This window comes from Cuculus canorus, chromosome 1 (genome assembly GCF_017976375.1).
Source record: "Cuculus canorus isolate bCucCan1 chromosome 1, bCucCan1.pri, whole genome shotgun sequence".
Classification (NCBI taxonomy): domain Eukaryota; kingdom Metazoa; phylum Chordata; class Aves; order Cuculiformes; family Cuculidae; genus Cuculus; species Cuculus canorus.
Window position 1 is genome coordinate 70,158,695 of NC_071401.1, and position 19,969 is coordinate 70,178,663.

The 19,969-nt window shown below is 37.2% G+C and overlaps 1 protein-coding gene across 4 annotated transcripts in view; it reads right to left on the minus strand.

Moving 5' to 3' along the window:
- Nucleotides 1–19,969, minus strand: part of OCA2 (OCA2 melanosomal transmembrane protein) — a 188,547-nt gene that overhangs the window by 60,700 nt on the left and 107,878 nt on the right. For all 4 annotated transcript variants that reach the window (XM_009568932.2, XM_054079259.1, XM_054079270.1 and 1 more), the window contains 3 exons: nt 15,319–15,466; nt 13,625–13,682; nt 12,647–12,755 (listed from right to left, as the gene is read on the minus strand). In XM_009568932.2, coding sequence (XP_009567227.2) covers nt 12,647–12,755; nt 13,625–13,682; nt 15,319–15,466 — 315 coding nt within the window. The remainder of the gene's footprint in view (nt 1–12,646; nt 12,756–13,624; nt 13,683–15,318; nt 15,467–19,969) is intronic.

The following is a 19,969-nucleotide window of genomic DNA, read 5'->3' on the forward strand; positions in this document are numbered from 1 at the left end:
AGTGACTATTTCGTACAGCTTATGCTACTTTATATATTCACAGTCCAGAAAGTGATGGATTCACACAATTGCAGTAAAAATGAGGAAGGAAGAAAGAAGAATAAAAGTCTTTACTGGCAAATTGCTTCAAGTCACAAACTTATAGTCAAATAACAAATGTAACTTAGGAAAAATAGGCACCTGCTGCAAGGCAGGTAGATGAATAAAGAAAGTCCTCTCCAAAAGCCTTTAAGAACCACAGCTGTAAGAAAATTCAGAGAAAGAAGACTGATTCATAAAAGTTTAAGCCATTCAATTTACAGCTTGTCTGTAAGTGTTTTTATATTAGGTTGAAAGAAGAAAGAGGTGAAAAATCATCCGATAGTTTAAAATAAGAATATATTCCATTTAAATCGTATTTAAATATAAAAGAAACAAAGACACTAAAGGTTCTCCTTGTTCATGAAGCTGTTACCTTAAACTGTTTTCTCAGGAAAATAACTGGAGTGTCACATAAGTATTCTCTAGTCAAAGAACTCATTTTAGTCTCTCAAGTATATTATAGGAGCTTTCAGTGACATATTGTGCTATTTAAATGAACACTTCAGGCTAACTGTGGTGACTACAGAATATCTGCTGAAAATATTGCAGCTCAGTGTGGGCAACCAGACATCCCCAAAAGTTGAAACCAGCAGCAGAGGTGTTACCTTGGCAGGGTTGTTTGGCAAGGAGAGCAACACCAGCTACCCTGACACTAGCTGCAGCTCTCATACTTTGAGATAGACTTATTTTCAGCTGCAGTATTCACACAGCAGTGAAATCATACTTGTTGCACTGTTTGGCTCCAAATACAAAATGCTCTCATGACTCTGACTCTTCACCTGACACCCTGTTTCTTTCCTCTAAAGCATCTCCAAGTGCCATCTCCCCACTTCAGTTTTATTCTTGATGCTCCTAATCTGGCTTCTGCCCTCTCCACCTGACTGAAAACATGTTTTGCAGCACTAGGAACAGTTTCTCCCTTCCCTAAGCCTCTCCCCATGATACAAAAAGCTTTGACACGATAGTGATCACTCTGGTCTTGCTATTTCCTTGATAAGCTGCTCCCACAATATTTTTTTCTTTAACTTGGTGCAAACCTAATCTGCAGATTGATGCAGAGAAATCCTTGTAAAGAAATAGGTATGAAGGACTAGGAAATGTAACAGTTTGTCAGCAGAAATACCACCATACTGTTGGAAACAAAGCCAAAGCTAAGAAGAGAGCTGAAAACTGAACAAATTTCCTATCCCAAATTTCACAGCTTCAGGTCCTACAGTGCTCTCGATACAGATTTTGATTAAAATCCAATCTAAGTGACTCACTGGATCTCAAAACTATGTCTCACAGCCATCTCCAAAGACAGAAATGCTGCCATTCTGTAAGCTGAGAAAGTGTGTTCCCTGCTTTGGTCACAGTGATCTAATCAGAGTGTGTGGTTAAAAATAGTTAATGCATGAGCATCATACTGCAAGGGAGGAAGAGAGCAAAAACAGCCATGAAAGGGAGCAAAGTGGGAATAGCTGGTGCCTCTCACAAGTCTATTACTAAACTCCAGCAGTGAAGTAAAGCTGCCCTACCTCCCTTCAAGGCAGCCAGGGTCTGAAAGCAGATTCTCCTTTAGCCTTCCTTTGCCCTACAGGGTATGAAACGTGGGACAGTCAGGGTGAAAGCCAGCCATACTATCAAAGCACAGAGAGAGATGCCAAGTGCAAGGAAAGATTTAAGTTTATCTGGATGAAAAGGAAAGCTGCATGTGGTGTATTGGGATGAAGCATGCATACACTTTGCACTGAGCAGAATCTCTCTTCTCAAAGGCTCTCTTTTTTTTGGAAAATAGAAGAAGTGCTGGGTCACAACCATCTCAGCCCTCCAAATTTTGCAATGGGCTGGAGCAATCCCTTCTTTATTCCCAGACACATCCCTCAGAAACCATTTGTATAGTAGACCCACTTTTGTAGCTTCAGGTACACACAACCTTGCTTCTCTTCTTTCCAAACAATTGGCAAATTTTCTTGTGAGGAATGACATTTTTACCACCCAGTGAAAAAAGATTCTAGAACTGATCTAAGAGTGGTAATGCTCTATACTGCTCAGGATGGGTGCTGGATTCTGGCATAAGCTGAAAATGGATGCAGTTTTTTTTGTGCACTGGACTCTAAATACCTGTGTAGTTTGAATGTTGAAATGATGAACGTCATATAGAGGATCTTCAAAGAAAATGTCCTGAAAATCCTTAATAATTTCATTCATATTGAAGGCCAATCAGACTTTGCAAAAAAAAATAATAAACCACATGGACAGCAGTACTCCAGGAGTGTCCAAAGCAGCAAAGGGGAGGAAGGAGAGAACTGTCAGTTCCTGTCTACTGACTGTCAAGTCTTGGCTGTTTTCTGAAGTCCAGTAAAGAACAGTGGGCTCAACTCTCCCTTAAATAAATACAGATTATAGCAATTCCTGTTCGAGCAATACTGCAAGAGGAAGTAGAATTGTGTAGGTGAGGAGCTTATTAGATGAATCTTACTGCTATTTTGTACAAATGTACAACATTACATTTTGCCACACACATCTTGCGTGCAAGTACAACAAAGAAAAGAATTAGAGAACTGCAATTTCTCAATAGTTCCGAAACAATCTGTGATAGTATCTTGGCATTATTTCTACCTTCCTGCCCCCAACAAAAACAAATCTACTAGAACATGCTATATAGAGATAATGATTATGTGCTAAAGCTAATGAAACATGATTGACTGGCACAAGAGGTGGATAAGAGACTGGCATTTTCTAGCACCACGAGTGTTATCGGCACGTACCAGCTCCATGCACTTGGCTTTGCATGAAAGAACAATGCCCTGCCTTACAATATTGTTCCCTGGGAATATGGAGGGGCAAGGGACATGTCCTCCTTCGGTGCTTTAGTAAGTGCAGCTCAAACACATCACCCACCAGTTCTGGCTGCATAGAGTCTACATATACAGTCTGTTCAGAGTATACGTGGTTTCCTTGCTATACCTGCAAAGACGAGATACACTTACCCATCTCTGAGAAGGAATGAAGAGAAGCAGAGAGGAAGGACGAGGTCTCTTAAGGAATTTCGAGGACTTTATGCAAGATCTCCATTCATTATGCCTTCTAGTACTATGGTTTGACTTCAAGCACCCAGCAGCTGCATGAGAGCAAAGCCTTCTGAAACCTGAAGGCCTCAGCAGCTGGCGTATGCATACACCTTCCATATGAGGACAGACTGAGAGAGTAGGCCTTGTTCAGCCTGGAAAAGAGAAAGCTCCAGGAGATCTTATAGTGACCTTCCAGTACTTGAAGGGGGCCTGCAGGAAAGCTGGAGAGGGACTATTCATAAAGGCTTGTGGGGATAGGACTGGGGGGATGGGTATAAACTGCAAAGATTTAGACTAGATATTAGGAAGAATTTCTTCACCATGAGAGTAGTGAGGCACTGGTACAGGTTGCCCAGGGAGGCTGTGGATGCCCCATCCTTGGAGGTGTTCAAGGACAGGTTGGATGGGGTCTTGGGCAGGCTGACCTAGCGGGATGCCCCTGCCCTTGGCAGGGGGTTTGGAACTAGATGATCTTTAAGATTCCTTCCAACCCAAACTATTCTATGATTCTATGATTCTATGATTCTATGATTCTATGATTCTATGATTCTATGTTTCTATGCCATAGGTGCTTGAACGACTGTTGAACTGCTTGTCAGAGTGAACTACAAAGTTAAACACGTGGCAGCATGCCTTTCTAAGTGGGCAGGCTTTCAAAGGCTTTTCCAGTGACAGCGAACGTACTATAAAGGTGTTTTATATATTTGGGTAGGTTTGCATTTGCCCTGAATTCAATTTGAGGTTATTCCTTCCTTTTTGAAGAACTGAAAGTCTTAGGATACATTGTAGACTGTCTTCTCTGTTCATTTATTTTCTAGTTTACTGGGCCACAAAAGACAGCCAGGAGGAAGAGAAAGAAAAATGATTTAAAAAAATAACTTGTCATTATTCTAGTGAAAGAAAAGCTCATTTATATTTCCACATACCACTTCCTTTATTGCCTTTCAGTGCCCCTGTTTCACAACAATTGATGTTCTGGAAATATAACATGGAGAGAAACTGAATCTAACTTCCATTTCTGCACTGACATGGTACCTATTGAAGACAGTGACAGTTTCTATTTATTTTAGGAAAAAAAAAATTTATCATAAAATGCACTTTGCAAATTTCTAACACATTCTTCGCAGAAAATACTCTGCTTGGTTAAAACAGTTACAGTAGAAATAGCTTGAGTGCTTTGCTTTTCTCATATGCTTTACCCAGTAGGGAAAACCACCTTTGGAACAATAAATAGCTCATGATGAGAATACAATTGCAATCCTACTCAAAAAAACAAACAAACAAACAAAAAAAAAAGCAATAACCTTATTTTTAAATAATCAAGCAGACGAACTAGAAAATAGAAAACAATATAATAGAATCAAATTGAAGTCTAGAATATATGGGAGGAATTTAGGGGAAAGAGAAATAAATGAAAGAAAAAAATTACTGTGTAATCTGTAGGCCTTTCAAAGGCTCATTAAGGACTTGTATTCCTTGGTAGAACTAATTTTGTCTGACCTACTACTAGCTGGAAAGCATAGTAGGCTTCCTCCTAACTATGTGAATATGTAGACACTGTATGTTCTCTTGATGTGCACAGAATTTGAAATAATGTCTTTATGAATACTGAGAGTACACTTAAAATTCACTTTCATGGAAACTAAAATGATACTTGAGGCTTTTACACTGAAAACCAAAGCCAGGATAACATTGTAAAACCTCAATGCTGGCCTAGGAAAAGTTAAAACTCCACAAATCTAGAGTAGGGAGCAACTGGATACCTAACAGTCCTGCAGAAAAGACAGAAGAAATACAGTGGATCAGAACTGAACCTAATGGCCCATCAAAATACAGAACCAGGACAATAAATGATAAATCCTGTGAAGCAACCTTTGCTCTCTTCATCCCTGGTAAACCCTGAGAAGATATACTTTAAGAAAGATATGTCCTCATTAGGAAGTCCAAAGCAGAGAAGCAAGTACAAACAGCAGCATGAAAAGTTGACTTTGGGGGACAAATATGCTGAATTCCACTGACAATTGTAGTTGATAACACCTGGGGAAAAAGATTGCAGATCAGCCCCCGCAAGCACAACTGCAGGACATGGGAGGATCTCCAGGAAGGATTGACAGCATTCAAAGAGGAATGTCTAAAAATACAGCTCTAATTTAAAAATATCTTACTAGTTTAGGCTGGACACGATTGTCAGATAGTAACAATGCGTGACTGTTTACCATTATTAGGTCAGGAACTAAAAAAACCACTCTAGTCAGGGAAAGCAGTGTCACAGTTTCATGTAGGTTAATGGAAAACAGTAAGAAAAGAAAGAAGTTGCAACAGACAAGAGCGCATAGGATCAGTAATTGCAGTTTAAAAGTGATACATAGGATGATAGCAAAGGCCCTAGGTTTAGCAGCAACTTAACAGTGGTTAATTATAGATGACAAAGCCAGCTTAGGAGATGTTCAACACCTGCTTTAGAGGTAACAGAAAGGATAAGAAACAAGTATGTAACATACATACAACACACCATATACGATAAAATTTGGTATAATGCGGACCTGAAGATCAAATGTGAAAAATTTGCTCTAGAAAATGTATAAATATGGGCTCAAGTGGACCCAAGCACAGGGAGGGAGAAACCATCAACATAAACACTATTTGCCTCCTGGTAGAGGAGGAGGGCAGCCCTATCATGCTCATCTTAGCAAAGACCTGAAGATATCAGAATTTGGTTGTGACTAAAACAGCCTAAAATTATGAACCTTACCAACCTGCAGAGCATGAAATATGACCCTAGCATCAGCATATAAATAGTAAATACAGGGGGTATTTGGAGGAGTCATGGGGGTTTTTTATACATAACAGCTTTTGCTGTAATTTTTCAATGAGTTTTATTTTGTATTAATTAGATAAATTGGACTGTAAGTCTTAGAATTAACCTGAAGAGACTAACACTAACTGTTTTTGTGTTTCGCATACACTGACACAACTTTTAATGAGACTAACAAGGAATTCTTAGCTCAAGGTATAAAGAATATTCTCCTTTTTGCCTGCGACATCACAAGCATAATATTGCCACTGATACTTTAGAAGTGGGAGTCTACTGCCCTACACAGAGATGGTATCCCTAATCCAGATGTTTGGGGGAACAAAACTATCTACCTCGCTGAAATGTGTAAAAGAATTTCCAGGCAACCACGGATTATACAAGCTGATATTTTCAGTTGCATAGAAAAAGTCCATAAATGCTGTTTCCCAGGCTTTGCATCTGATTCCTTAATTTAATAAACCACATTGGAAAGGTTTACAAAATTAAAAAAAAAATTACAAGGTGAAAAAAAGACAAGGAAAAAATACTTATTGTGACAGGTATAAATACAGGTGATAATTCAGTATCATTTGAGCAGATACTTAGCAGTCAGTATTATGAGCTCTCCTGAGCTAAAAATTATTAATATCGCAGATCCTAGATAATCTAGAGATAAATGTTAGATTCAATGACAAATTAAGAGCAAATGTGCACTTTTTACACTGAGGTTATAGTGATATAAGGTCTGAAATATAGGGTGTGCTAAATTTAACAACACGGGTTTGGGCACTAAGCCTATGTTCTCTTAAATCTATGTAATTTGCCAGGTTTTATAGCTTAATAGCTGTCTGTCTCACCAGAATTGCCTTTTTTCTTAAGTACATAACAGCATTACACACCAGAGTATTAAATTGATATGTTTTTTCAAATATTTTATAAAATAACTTCTAAGTAAAATTGAGTAGCTCTATAATGAACCTTTAATTTTATCTGTCACAGAAATTGACTTCAAACCAAACATTTCCAAAATATGAACACTTTCTCTTTTCCTCCCTCTCTATTGGTACAAACTTAAATTTTGAGAGTCAAGTTTGTTTCTGCACATATTATTTTATTGTTTGTAAGCAGTGGCAGATTTATGCAACACCATCATCATAGAGGACAATGGCATAATACAGTTTAATCTATTTATTATTGATAGTAGATGAGAGAAAAGTTTCAGAATAACAATTCAAAGTGTAAAAATAAGAGCTTTATGGATGCATAGATGTTGACATCTCTTTCAAACTAATGGGATCTGTCCACATCTTTCTCAGCCCTGTGCTGCTTTTCCAGGACCATTCATAAAACTCTCACTGACCTGTGAGAGATTGGTTCAAGTTTAAAAGTATTTTCGCTATTCTAATGAAACCTCTTAGCACAAGCTCAAATGCACATACACACTCTGTTCCACACCCTAGATAAAAACTGGGGGGTAAGCTCATCGGAGTTCTTCTTAGGCAGCTTCCTACGCTGCATATTCAGAACAAAAACACACAGAATGCATTTATTTCAACTGTGCAATTATAGCTCTATTTTACCGTATTACACCAAATAATTTAGTGAAAGATCTCTAAGTTTAAAGTTTCTGTTGTTGGTTGCAACACTGCTAATTCTTGCGAAATATGTTACGTATGTTGACCCTGCCCACCTATCTCAAAGTTATTAGGGAAGAATCATTGCTGCAGTGAATTCTGTGTTGATAATGTTGCAGAAAAGAAGATGGATTAAGTTAGTTGTTAAAGTCTTAGTAGGTTGCAGTAATGGAGAAATAGCTTCAGTGGTTTTAAGCCAAGCAAATGGCAATACGGAACTTCAGACATTCTGTGATTTAACAGCAAATTTAAGCAAGTTAAGTGCAGCTCATTCTTCATCACTAAGAAAGCTACTGGACAAGTGCCACTAAGTCCCAAATCTATTATAGTTATTGGTTTACCTAGGTAAATTACAGTGCAAGCTGAAAATCATGTACATCTACTTCAACAAATGCAAGGTGAAAATCAAGAGAAATTTTATGGGAAAAACTTCAGACCCATATCACTCTCCTGAATTTAAGGTGCCACTCCTCTCTGCAGGTTAAAACAATTTTTTTGCTATAATTTGCATAGCTTTTTCTGTAGATATAATTTGGAAGCTTTTTGTTTTGCTGAAGTCCTTTCCCATTAAGGTATTTAATTTCTCCTGTGAATTTGAACAAATTGTCAGTAAACTACATAAAGGAGTCAGAAAATATGACAATTGGTATCCAAAGAGTGACAATACAACAGGAGCCTTTTGTATCCAGAGCAACTGAACACATCACTCCCTTAATGCACTGGCAATGAAATATAAAGCACACTGCAAAACATGGCCTACCAAGCAAACAGAAGTCAGTTTAAATTAAATGAAAACAAGTATTTCCCTATTTTCCCACTATTTCAGTCTCAGTTTTCAAATGCTTCAATAATGCAAGATACAACTAGTTAAGATAAATTACAAAATGAGAGTTTCAGAACCTCAAAAGTATCTGTTGCAGAATTTGCTTACAGTCAGAATTAAACCACAGTGAATACAGAAGAGAGTTTTCCAAGAGAAACTATATATAGCTATGTAAATGAGCTCTCACCAAACAAGATAACCTTTGTCTGCAAATATTGAGGGGTTTTAGCTTTAGGGAAAGGACGACAGGGAAAATTTAGACCTAGGATGCTTGCCTAACAAAAGTGACATGGAGTAGTCATTTATAGAACTTCGCCTAGTACCCAGAAAGGTCACAGTGATCATGCAATTTAGTTAAACAAATAAAACTATAAATTTTTAAAAACTTCATAAATTTGGTGGTTTTGCTAACTCTGCCTTTGTTAATAATATGAAAGTAGATTTTAGTTAGAAGAAAAACCCGCAAATAATAAATTATTAATCCAGATATCCGACTAATTGTTTTTTGTTTTTAAGCATCTATGGCTAAAACTTGGTATAGCTTGAGAAGACGCCCTCTGTCATAGAAAAAGTGAGGTGACATAGGGTAAAGAAAGTCATTTCATGAGTTAGGCTTTTAAAACAAGTCAGATGAACCAAAGCTGTTGATCACCTCCACTGATGATTGACCTCCTCCAGAGATGATTTTAAGGGCAGCTGAAGGTGATTAATTTAAACATTGATGTCTCAAGTATCAGACATCCACAGAACAAAAAAGAACCAGAATAGGATCAAAAGCAGGCCCACAGAGGTGACAGGTCTCTTTTCATGGATACGAGAAGAAATTGCACAGAGTTCGCAGCAGCTCAGCAACTCATTGAACTGATTGCAACCAAATCAAAGAAGAAGGACCTGCTCCATAGAAATGGAAGGAAAGGTTATAAACTCATTGCTTTGTATTCTTTCTGACCCAGTCACTTTGAGCATCCTCTGAAAAAAAAAAAAATCTAGTTTAAATTTCAACGAAGTCTTGCTTTACTTTGGTTTTGAAATCTTTTGTCTCTTTTTGGGACCTCCTTAGAATTCAAAGCTTTAGACATGCCTACCTAAGAGTTAAAGTCAAAATAGAAGCCAGGTACAGTCCTCTAAGGGGCTTTACTTTCATCTTTTGTCATCTTTTCTCAGATGCTTTATTAACGCTTTAGCAATAAAGTAAAATCTCATGGAGCCAATTGAAAGCATTGTAGAAGTCCTAAAGTTTGCCATATCTGTTTATTTAAAGTCTTAGTACTAATCTTCCATTAACAGAGATATTTCATAGAATTAGACTAAAGAAGCTGATGAACAGGTGCAAGAAAACTAAATAGGAAAGTCTTCTGCATTTTAAGAGGCAGCTAAGTATGCAAATTTTATTGTTTAAATTAAAATGACAGTTCCCTCAAATTATAATAATGATTCCAAGTTCATAACAGAAAAATTATATCAAGGCTGGGGAATGATAAAGAATTCTATAATCTTTCTAATTCACTCTACCAAATGCAATTAAAACTTATTAGATTTTGAACACTTCAGCCTCTGTATAAAACATTATTCTGGTAAAATTAAACACTGAACTACGATCTACTTCCATTTTTATGAGAAAAATAGAGTGAAAAAATTTACCCAAACCATCAGAGCAGAAGATGTACTGTATTTTAGGAAATGAATTTCCATGCACTGTAAGGACTACAATCCACAGAGACTCACAGCGGCACTACTTCAGTAGTAATAAATAAGTGTCATCTACCATCAAGACAGTGTGATTCAGGGGTCAGTATAAGTTTGCAGGTTCTATTAATTGTTGATAGAATTTATGCATATATTTTAGTAAGATATCTTCATTAATCTGACAAGTTTGCCATGAATACAGAACTGGGGAAATTACACAGAACACATATAGCCCAAATTTACTTTCAAGGTTGCAGTTGAAGATCAGCTAGTGAATAATAGAAACCTGCATTACCAACCATGCCATTTTTTTCCATTTATTTTACTGACATAAAGTAGAGGCAAAAACCAATCATCAGTTATTAAGTTTCTTCTACTATTGACTCCAACTACTTTGTAGTTTTGGAAGAATATCTCATCAGGAACATATGCAACCAGTGCTATGTTGTCTTTACCGATTGCTCGTGGCTTTTCGAAAACTCTTTTAGATGTTGTGTTTAATTTAAGAAATCCTACATGATTCGGTGCCCACTTATCTGATACAGAAAAGTAAAGATGATAATAGATTTCTTAAACTGTTGATGTGAACTCCTTCCCTAAGTTCTTAGCCACTGTGATTTCAAATACCCTCAGGCGTCTTCAGTTTCTGCATCTTTCTACAACTTAGCACTTTTGTGATTATATTACATCAGTAATATGTTAAGACTTTTAAAGTCTTAACAACCTATGGTCTTTATAGGCTGAAATTGCCCATTTCCACAGCAAACACTCTGGAACAAGGAAGCTGCTATGGCAGCTGTGGCACTGTCTGAAATGGTGAAGAAAGCCTAGATGACACGTCCTCTTTCCAAACCTCATACTGCTCCAGAGCACCAGGACTTCCCCTGTATACCAACAAAGTCTTGCTAGGTGTTAGATAATGGCTTAGCCCAAGCGTACAGCAAGGTCTTGGTCCCCCAGGCTACCCCTTGGGTAGGTGTTGCTTTGCTCCCAAACAAGATCCAACTTGTTTCATCTGAGAGAAAAATAAACCAAGGTGCAGTTCTGGAGTCAATTTATTTCAGGGATTCACAGCCAAAAAGCAGCATGGGTGAGTCTGCATCAGGTTTGTATCTCTCTAACCTTTATAGTTAGAGAGATACTCTAACTATAATACTCCAATATTATCCCAGGTGGCTTTATGCACTCTAACTCCATCACATGTACCAGACCAAAGTGATACATGTCTTCAGCCTCATGGTCTCTGCCAGCCTACAAAACTGTCTCCACTGTGAACCTAAAAATTAATTGACCTCTGCATACAATGTCAAGAGGAAAACACAGGGCCAAGTTCTATGCTGGAGATATGTCCAGTCTGCTCTGGAGGGACAAAGTCTGAGGAATGTGGACACAAGCCATTACGCAGCTCTAAGGCTTGACGGCTGGGGGTCAGTCCCTGGAACAAATGCATTTAGTAGCAAAGCTGTACCTATTAAAACATGTTGCTTCAGACAAAGTTGCCCTTATCTTCCCACTGGTGCCACCAATATACAACACTTGTTTCCCTAGGTCCCAGCAGAGAGAACAGCCTTCTGTTACTGGTACCTTTCTAAGCCAGTTTATCTACCAGAAGTGGCAGCGGCAGCAGATATGGAAGGTCTTGTTTACAACTTGATCACCATTGTATAGCTATAATTAGGTCTATATCATGCATAATAAAAATAGATTTTAACATAGCATCTGTGTATATGATTATTCAATCAATGATTTATAGATTATGAGTTATTTTTCTTCAAGACTGTTGCATCTTCCTGCCACTTGCATGAGCATACACTTTGAGGGAATTCAGATTGCATGAAAAAACGTAAATCTGAAATTCCATAACTTTCAAGTACTCAGCAGACAAAAAACTATTTTTACCTTTTTGTAGGGCAAGGCACAGGTAGGTTTTACGACCGTCCTTCAGAAGGTAAACGTGAGATTTAATTTGGTTTTGGTTTTGAGATATGCAGAGCCTATCCTTACGCTAGTATAGAAATGTCTATATAAAAATCTGCAAGTGCAGGTAGATACAAAGAAAGTATGCATACAACATATACACATAGACAGCATCTTCCTGATTATATTTTGAAAAAATATTTATTCTAGTGATAAAGTAATGGAGACTGGAAGTTGAACAAAGAGTTATCTATACTTAGGAAACAATACCAAACTATTATTTTGGTTTTCTGTGGCATTATTATTTACTGATTACCATAATGCATCTTGGCCATTCACTCGAACCTACAGAACAATGACACCAAGGTCAAATTCGCTCATTCTGTAATGTTTACCCAGGTCCTTCATATTAGGAAGTGAGAAAAATGTAGTCATGAGCTCTCTCTATTATTCCTCCTGGGGTGACTGGGACGTGACTGCTCTTTGCAAATCTGTTCTGAGAAACTGCTGTTCTGATTAACCTAATGGAATTATGAGACCAAAGACATACAAGAAAGGACTTTCTGAAAAGATCCAGACTCAGAAAAATATTATTGGGAATAGGGGGGGAATGTGGTGTGGTTTTTTTACCTAGACAGAGCAAAACTATGAGACTTACCAAGATCTAGGTAGATGCCTGGAACAAATGAGTTGAGAAAAAACATAAGAATAACACATCCCAGCACAGCCAGGCATTTGATGAGAAGAATTTTGTCTGTTATTTTGTGCTGTAGACAGGGAGAAAAAAAATTAAGAACTGTATTAAAGAAGGAGCTCTCTACTATGCATGGATTTCACAGTACATGTGAAAAACAAACTTTTGTTCCTGTATCGTATGTTGCTCTTCAGCATAAAAGAAATGTTTAAATAGTTTAAAGCTTTACTAAAGCACAGGTAAGTCTCTGTTCTTTGAAAGGTTGTCTTCTATGTAATACCTAGGAAAAAAACTGTAGAGCCTAGTAAGAAATCCTCTTGGTTTTCTCTGTTTCAGTGTGACACATAGGATAGTAATGTCCCAGTCAAGGATTTGAACTCCCAAACACAGGCCTGGATTCATTAGTGATGCCCATGTAGTGGAGAGGATGTGACGTGAAATTAATCCCACCACAGAGTTTACACCTCATCAGACCCAGCTTCGGCATAAAGGCTTAAGCGGTGTTAATATGTGCACAGCAAGGAGAACAGGATTTATCCGAGTATCTCTACTTGAATAATAAAGCACACATGTCACAGACAGTGTAGTAAATTAGTCTGTATTTGGTACATCAGCAGGACTGTACTCTATCATCATGCATCATGGTTATAAACAAACTTTTGACACCTTCTGAGTCTTTCCGGCCGTGGATTAAAATTTTAAAAACACACTGCTGAATCATTTACTGATCCTTTAAATGACAATTTTCTGAGGAACAAAAGTATAAAACCTACTGTAACTTCAAAATGTGGTTCAGTAACTCTGTCCCACTAAGAAACCAGCCTGTCTGCCAGCATTGCTGCCATCATGAGAGATATTACATTTCCTTTGGATTCAAAGCACATTCTCTTAATAAAGGCATAAGTCCATGTATACTGCTACTGAAAAAAAAAATCTACTTACTTTCTTCTGGAGTTCTTGAATATTTGTTTCCCAGTTTTTATCTTCTTGTGAAATTTGCCTGAAAGAAAATGACACCTGCTTTTTTCCAGAGTTAAATTAGATCTCTGCCAAGAGTGCTGGCATAAATCTCTCTTATAACATACAGTTCACCCTTTCCCTGGTACAGAGTAACTCATACCACAAAAAGAGCCATGGCCTTCTTACAGCCAACAGCAAAATTCCCATGAGCGTTCACTTAATACTCTACTTTTGTAACACACTCCACCTATTCACAAACCACTTAATTCATTAATAGTTCCACAGGTTTGGAAGCAGCTGCCTCCAGAGTACAAACCTCAGTACAGGATGTGACTACATGAAATATGTAGTCCCCTTAATAGTTTCAGGAGTTGATGTATGCCCTGCTGCGATAAAACAAGGGGCATGTGCAAACATCAACAAGTCAGAACACATATGTTTTACATTTGCATTTTATAATGAACTTTTTAAGATCCAAATAACCTTATTGTGTTATCAGCATAGTCAGACCTCCAGCGAAAAACCTTGGGGTTTGCAGTTCAGGAGCACTGCTGTAAATGCTAATGACTTTTTACATTGCTGTAAATGTACTGTGCTGGAGAAATTCTGACTTCAAAGATAAAATATACTATTTTTATTTACAGTTCAGAAGTGTCATCTTTAGAGTGTCATGAAGTCTAATAATCTGGTATAATCTTTTTAAAAGGTGATTTTGACAGTTTCTTTTGTCTTTAAGTAGTAATATTGTTACTTCATTCAAAATGCACAATATCAGTGAATTCTGTAAATAAGTGACCTTGTTACTGAAATAGTTAAAGAAATTGTATTTACATGTTCTTGTTCATACTGCTTATGTAGCATGTTTATTGACAAAAATTAATCATTTTGGTTTCACTTTAGTTTAGTCAATTCATTTTCAGAGTGGTTATAACTAGTATTCTCAGTCATCATATTCCATAGTATAACAGCTTTTATTTGTCTAACTTAAAGTAAATGTTTCACAATTTTGTAAGATTAATTTGGTAAAAACAATTTATTTTCTATACATAAACAGTTAATCAAGCCTGCATTTAGGTTCACGCTTAGGATTGGATTGTGAAAATATTTTAAAATACATTAATTCACTGGTGACATATTTTTTCAAATTCAACAATTCACTGGAGAACAATTGAATTTTTCAGCAAAAGAAAAAAAGAAATTGCAACACTACTACACTGAGGCCACTACTGCATGGAAAGATCTTATGACATACTTTTGATCTTTCTAAAACAAAACTACTTGAAATTTCTAGGGCTTTATATTTAGGTCATATCAACATAGATCTTCCAAAACACATAAGTTTGTTCTAAAGTCTTTGTGTTGTACTGAGATGGAGAGTAGCTCTACATATCTGCTCCAACATGCATCTGATCAAGAGATAACTGAAAACAGAAGTCTTGCCCCAGTAAAGATCCCTGAAGTGTTCATTTTTAGCCATGCCTAAAAATTGCTGACTCCTTGGCTCATTTAAGGAAAGAGAAATAATACCTCTGATGTTAGCAAAGCCACAGTATCATTCCTGGCTATAGACTAAGATGTGCAGGAGCTCCCTGTTAGTCCAACAAACCGCCCAGACCTTCAGTTTGTCCCTGCTGAGGGCTCGGAGAAGGGAGTGAAACACATCAGCCCTCACTCACCTGTGAAACGTCCTCAGCTTCTTCCTCAAGAGCATCTCCAGGGTCAGCACCTTCTGCATCAAGAGGCATTTCACAGCAGTTTCCTCTCTGCTGGCTGGATTAATGCGCTGTGCAGTCAGTCTCCAAACATAGATCTCATGTTTCAGCTCTAAAAGAAAGCAAAATCACTTCTTAAAGCAGGTATAACACATATCAAACCAGAGATGAACAAAACACATGTAATATGTTCTGGACTCAAAGTTATTTAAAATTATTGGAATGGTATCCCAGCAATTTTACACTGCTTTTGTTATTCATTTTGAGGAGCTGAAGGTAATTAAAAAAAAATAAATAGAAAACTTCCCAAAAAATTAATAAATTAATATATTAATAAATTAATATAACTTTTCCAAAGAAAAAGTAGCATTGTCTTCAAACTCTTGCAAAAATCTTCCACAAGCTTTACAACTAAAATCATATCATATTCATATTTCATCAGAAAATAAACTGCCAATATACATTATTATACTGCTAACAAGATACTAGTCACTTTGTAGCTGGGGATTACAGCAAATGTTCCTTCACTGTATTGACTAGACAACATTTCAATTCACTCTACATTCATACAAGACATTCTATCAATGTAAGGCTAAACTGAAATTCAACACTGACTTATGAATATCATTTAATACAATTGTAAAGGTTTCTTAAGAAGTCTTAATTTTTCATTTCTGCTTTCCATAAACACAGCTATCATCCCCTGAACGCAGACCTGAATGACGTCTGATCTTGTCTAAGTATAGTCAGACTGATTAACACTTAAAGTCAGTCTCTAAAATCTTGTAAGGATTTTCAACACTTTTTGATTCACATTTTTCCTGTATTGTAAGGGCCTTGTAGAATAATTAAAAAGCATGTGTTCCTGTTCAGGAAGGATCTTAGACTAGACTTGTCAAAAAAAACAAAGGCTTTGGATTTTCCAGGAAGTCACTAAAAAAATAAATCCAGATATTCATTCAGACACTGTCCGCACAAATGCTTCCTGAGGAACAGATAGGATGTTTCCTCAGCCTTCCTTTCTGTTCCCCTCAAATTTCATGTCAGTCTGTCAAGAATTCAGGGGTTTATATCTTAAGATCCTTGCTCAATCATCAAATTATCTTATCCTAAGAAACAGATGTGGAAGTCCCTGCACCATGTATAGAAAATATATGCATGATGTATTTAATATATAATAAAATAAGACATATTTAACACATTTTGATGTAGACAGTGATATTAATATTTACTGCTACAAATTCCTAGCGGTTCATGCTATTTAGTATCAAAGAGAATACTAAACATATTTAATCCACTTCTTCCTCTATGATCAAATACTTACAGTGATAGGACAGGGTGAATTTCTTAAAAAATTGACAATAAGAGGGTATTACACTTGACAGACCTCAGAAATATAATACCAAAAGTAATTATGTTCAGAGCTATCATATCCTGCCTGCACAATTGACAAAGAAACAAGGTCTGAACTGATTTTGATTCAAATTTTTTATGATTCACATTCATAGATAAGTACAAAATTTGCAAGCCATCAGAATGGTAATCTTTGCCTGGCCTTCACAGAGCAAAACCGGAAATGTCACACTGTCTAAAGACCATTGCCTGTCCCTGTTTATTAAACTACCATTGCTCAGCTAAACCTTTTCTCCCAAAAAAGGATTCATATCTAAGCCCCAAATACTATAGAGATGCAGAATCTATCACTTTCCTTTGTAGTACGTTTAGTGATTCTTGCTGCAATCATAGCCTGACACTAAATTATATTAAAACATGGATAGGTCCTGCTTATCAAAGGATCCACACGACTTCGTGCAGAGACTTTGTCCTGGCCATCATCTACTTTTCCATCACATTTGTGACACATACAACTCAACCAGCAGTGATTTTCCAATCTCTTCCAGAATATAAACAAGAAAATGACAGAGTTTAGGCCATAGCTGATGATCTGCGCATCACAAAATGATGAGAGTTATGCAATACCCCCTTAAACCTCAGAAACTGTGGCTTTTTTTTTTTTTGCTTAATAATATAGTACGATTGAATTTTAAGTCTTTGACTTTACAAGCACTGTAAACAGTAATTTCCGAAAGAAGATAGTGACCACATGTTTGGGGTCTGGGTCTGCCTCAGCTCCACAGTTTCTGCTCAATGGGTCAATAAGATATTTCAACCAGCAACCTTGACCTCATAACATCCACCTTGTAACTGATCTGAAACTGTGAGCTAGGAGGTTGTTCTTTCCCATACAATGAGCAAGATCAGACAGAGAAATGTTGGGATGTGGTTTCCTTGCACACTTTTCTGTGGAACTCCTCAGGTAAAATATTTTTCTTTCAAAAGTTTCCTGAGCCCTCTGGAGTGAAAGAGGTATTTCTATGATCCTACACGCTACCCTAACCTGAAGAAGATAGAAATCTTGTATTTAGTTTAAGCAGGTAAGGAGGGAGAACCCCCTCAGCAGGTGAACAGTCCTTTCTTTATTTCTTTCTCATTCAATTTTCAGACTAAACGGACAGTTTTGGAACTGTTTCTCGTCAACAGTCCAAGAGAAAGTACATGGTTTTGGCTTTTTCTCTGGCAAATTCTTATGAAGCATGATTACCCTGTTTGCAGTCTTGCTTTCTGATAGTTTTTTTCTGCAACGCATTTTCTGATCACGTCTGGAAATCCCCGCCCCTTTCCAGCTGAAATTTCACCTAAGGTTTTACTAATGAAGGAAAGTTGAATCTTTTACCCTCTAACCGAGATGCAGATCTCCAACAGGTATTTTTGTACAAAGAATATTTATCTGCTTTCCTTCAGAAAGGGCAGCTAGCATGACTTTATGTATGCCACAAACAAACCCACAGAGCGGAAAGCACTATGACTTGTGCTGCACATTCCTGCTCCATGTCTGAAGTGCCACAGGGCTAAGGTCAGTCTTGTGCTTTTTGGTGTATGTAAAAAAAATACATGCATGTTTTCACATGGTTTTGACCTTGCCCTTATGTACTGCAACTGCATGCTTGATTGTTCAGTTACTAGTTTTCTAAACATCCCAAGGATGTGGGCACCAACATGCTGTGGAATTTACTTCAGAGCAAAATGTCCTTTGACAATCAGAACAGTCAATATATCTTTTATACTATGACCTCTGTTGCAGTAAAAATTGGTGAGGAGGTCATCCCACATAATGTTTCTCCTCTTTCTCTTTCATGTGTGTTTTTATTGTAATTACGGCATCAGGTGATATACAGTTGACGTGTTAGTAGTAGGTTTTGTTTTGAAGGACATACAATGCAGGACCCTTGAGGTCAGTGAAAACACTGAACCGAGCCAAAAACCTTTGGGCTTTTCTATACTCCCATTTTCATGCAGCAAATTCTAGCATTTGGGAACATCCGATTTTTTATGACATAGTGTGGTACACATCATGGACAAGGGCTTAATGCAACTACAAGGTTTTATCGATCACTTTGAAATTATGGCTGAGGCAGTATAAACAGAGCATTTGGCTGCCCCTGAATGGAAAGATCTCACACTCATTTCCCCATGTCCATAAGTTCCTGTCCCCTCCTCAGACAGGATCTAATGGTAATGTTACACCAGAGCAAGCTCACTCTACACTCCACTCACACGTCCAACACAGGCCAATCTGCAGGGGTTTTGCAGGGTTAGCTTTATGGTGGATCTGCCTACTAACTAGTTTACTCTACAATTCCTAGATCTATTGCTAAATATTGAAATGGTATGTGTGCGTGGCATTTACTTTTCATGGCAATTTGTCTTTAAAATAGGTAAATTAACATTTAACTGCAACAATAGTAACAGTAGTTGAAGTGGTATAAGCAAGGCAAAGTGTAGTACGCAGTTATCTGGAGTAAAAGAACACAGGAAAGCTGCAGCTCAGTCAGGCAATTCAGACCATTACAGTACTAAAATCTTTGTAAAGAGGGTACATTCATACAGTCCAAAAGGCAGCACAGCAAAATACCTAGTGTTATTATTTCACACATTTTTTTCTCTTTTTTTTATTTTTTTCCCCAGAAAGTCCGTTTCCAAGAAGAAAATAATAATTTTGACCTTAGTTCTAGGATCAAAAAAAGGATCAACAAACATGTAAGCCCTATGCTACTACTCTGTTCGAGTTTTGTCATTTGTCATATATTACCATGGAATCCACAAATAAGATACCCTGGGCTCATTGAATTTAATGAAATTTCAGATATTGACTTGAGCTCTGATATTTCACAAAACATTTTCTGCATTTTAGAAAATATTGTTTCATTTTAAAATGTATATTCTTTCTGCAATCTGACAATTATTTTCAGATTGATCTTTCACTTAGAGTGATCACACATTTCCTTCCACCTGACTGCCAATGACAAAGGAGACATAGTCAAAAACTGAGTGTAATTAATTCCCAGCTTCAGAGTTTGAAGAGGCCAGTCTTGTTAATTGGAGATACTCAGAAGTGCATGACCAACTTGGATGAGATTATAAGTATTACCATAAAATGGCAATTTTTAGCTTGCAAGTGCATGAAATACATTAAGTACCTTTTTGCCAGCAACACAAGTTTCCACTACCAGGCTGTGACTAACGAGATGCACAGCATATGTTTTTTGATTTCTCC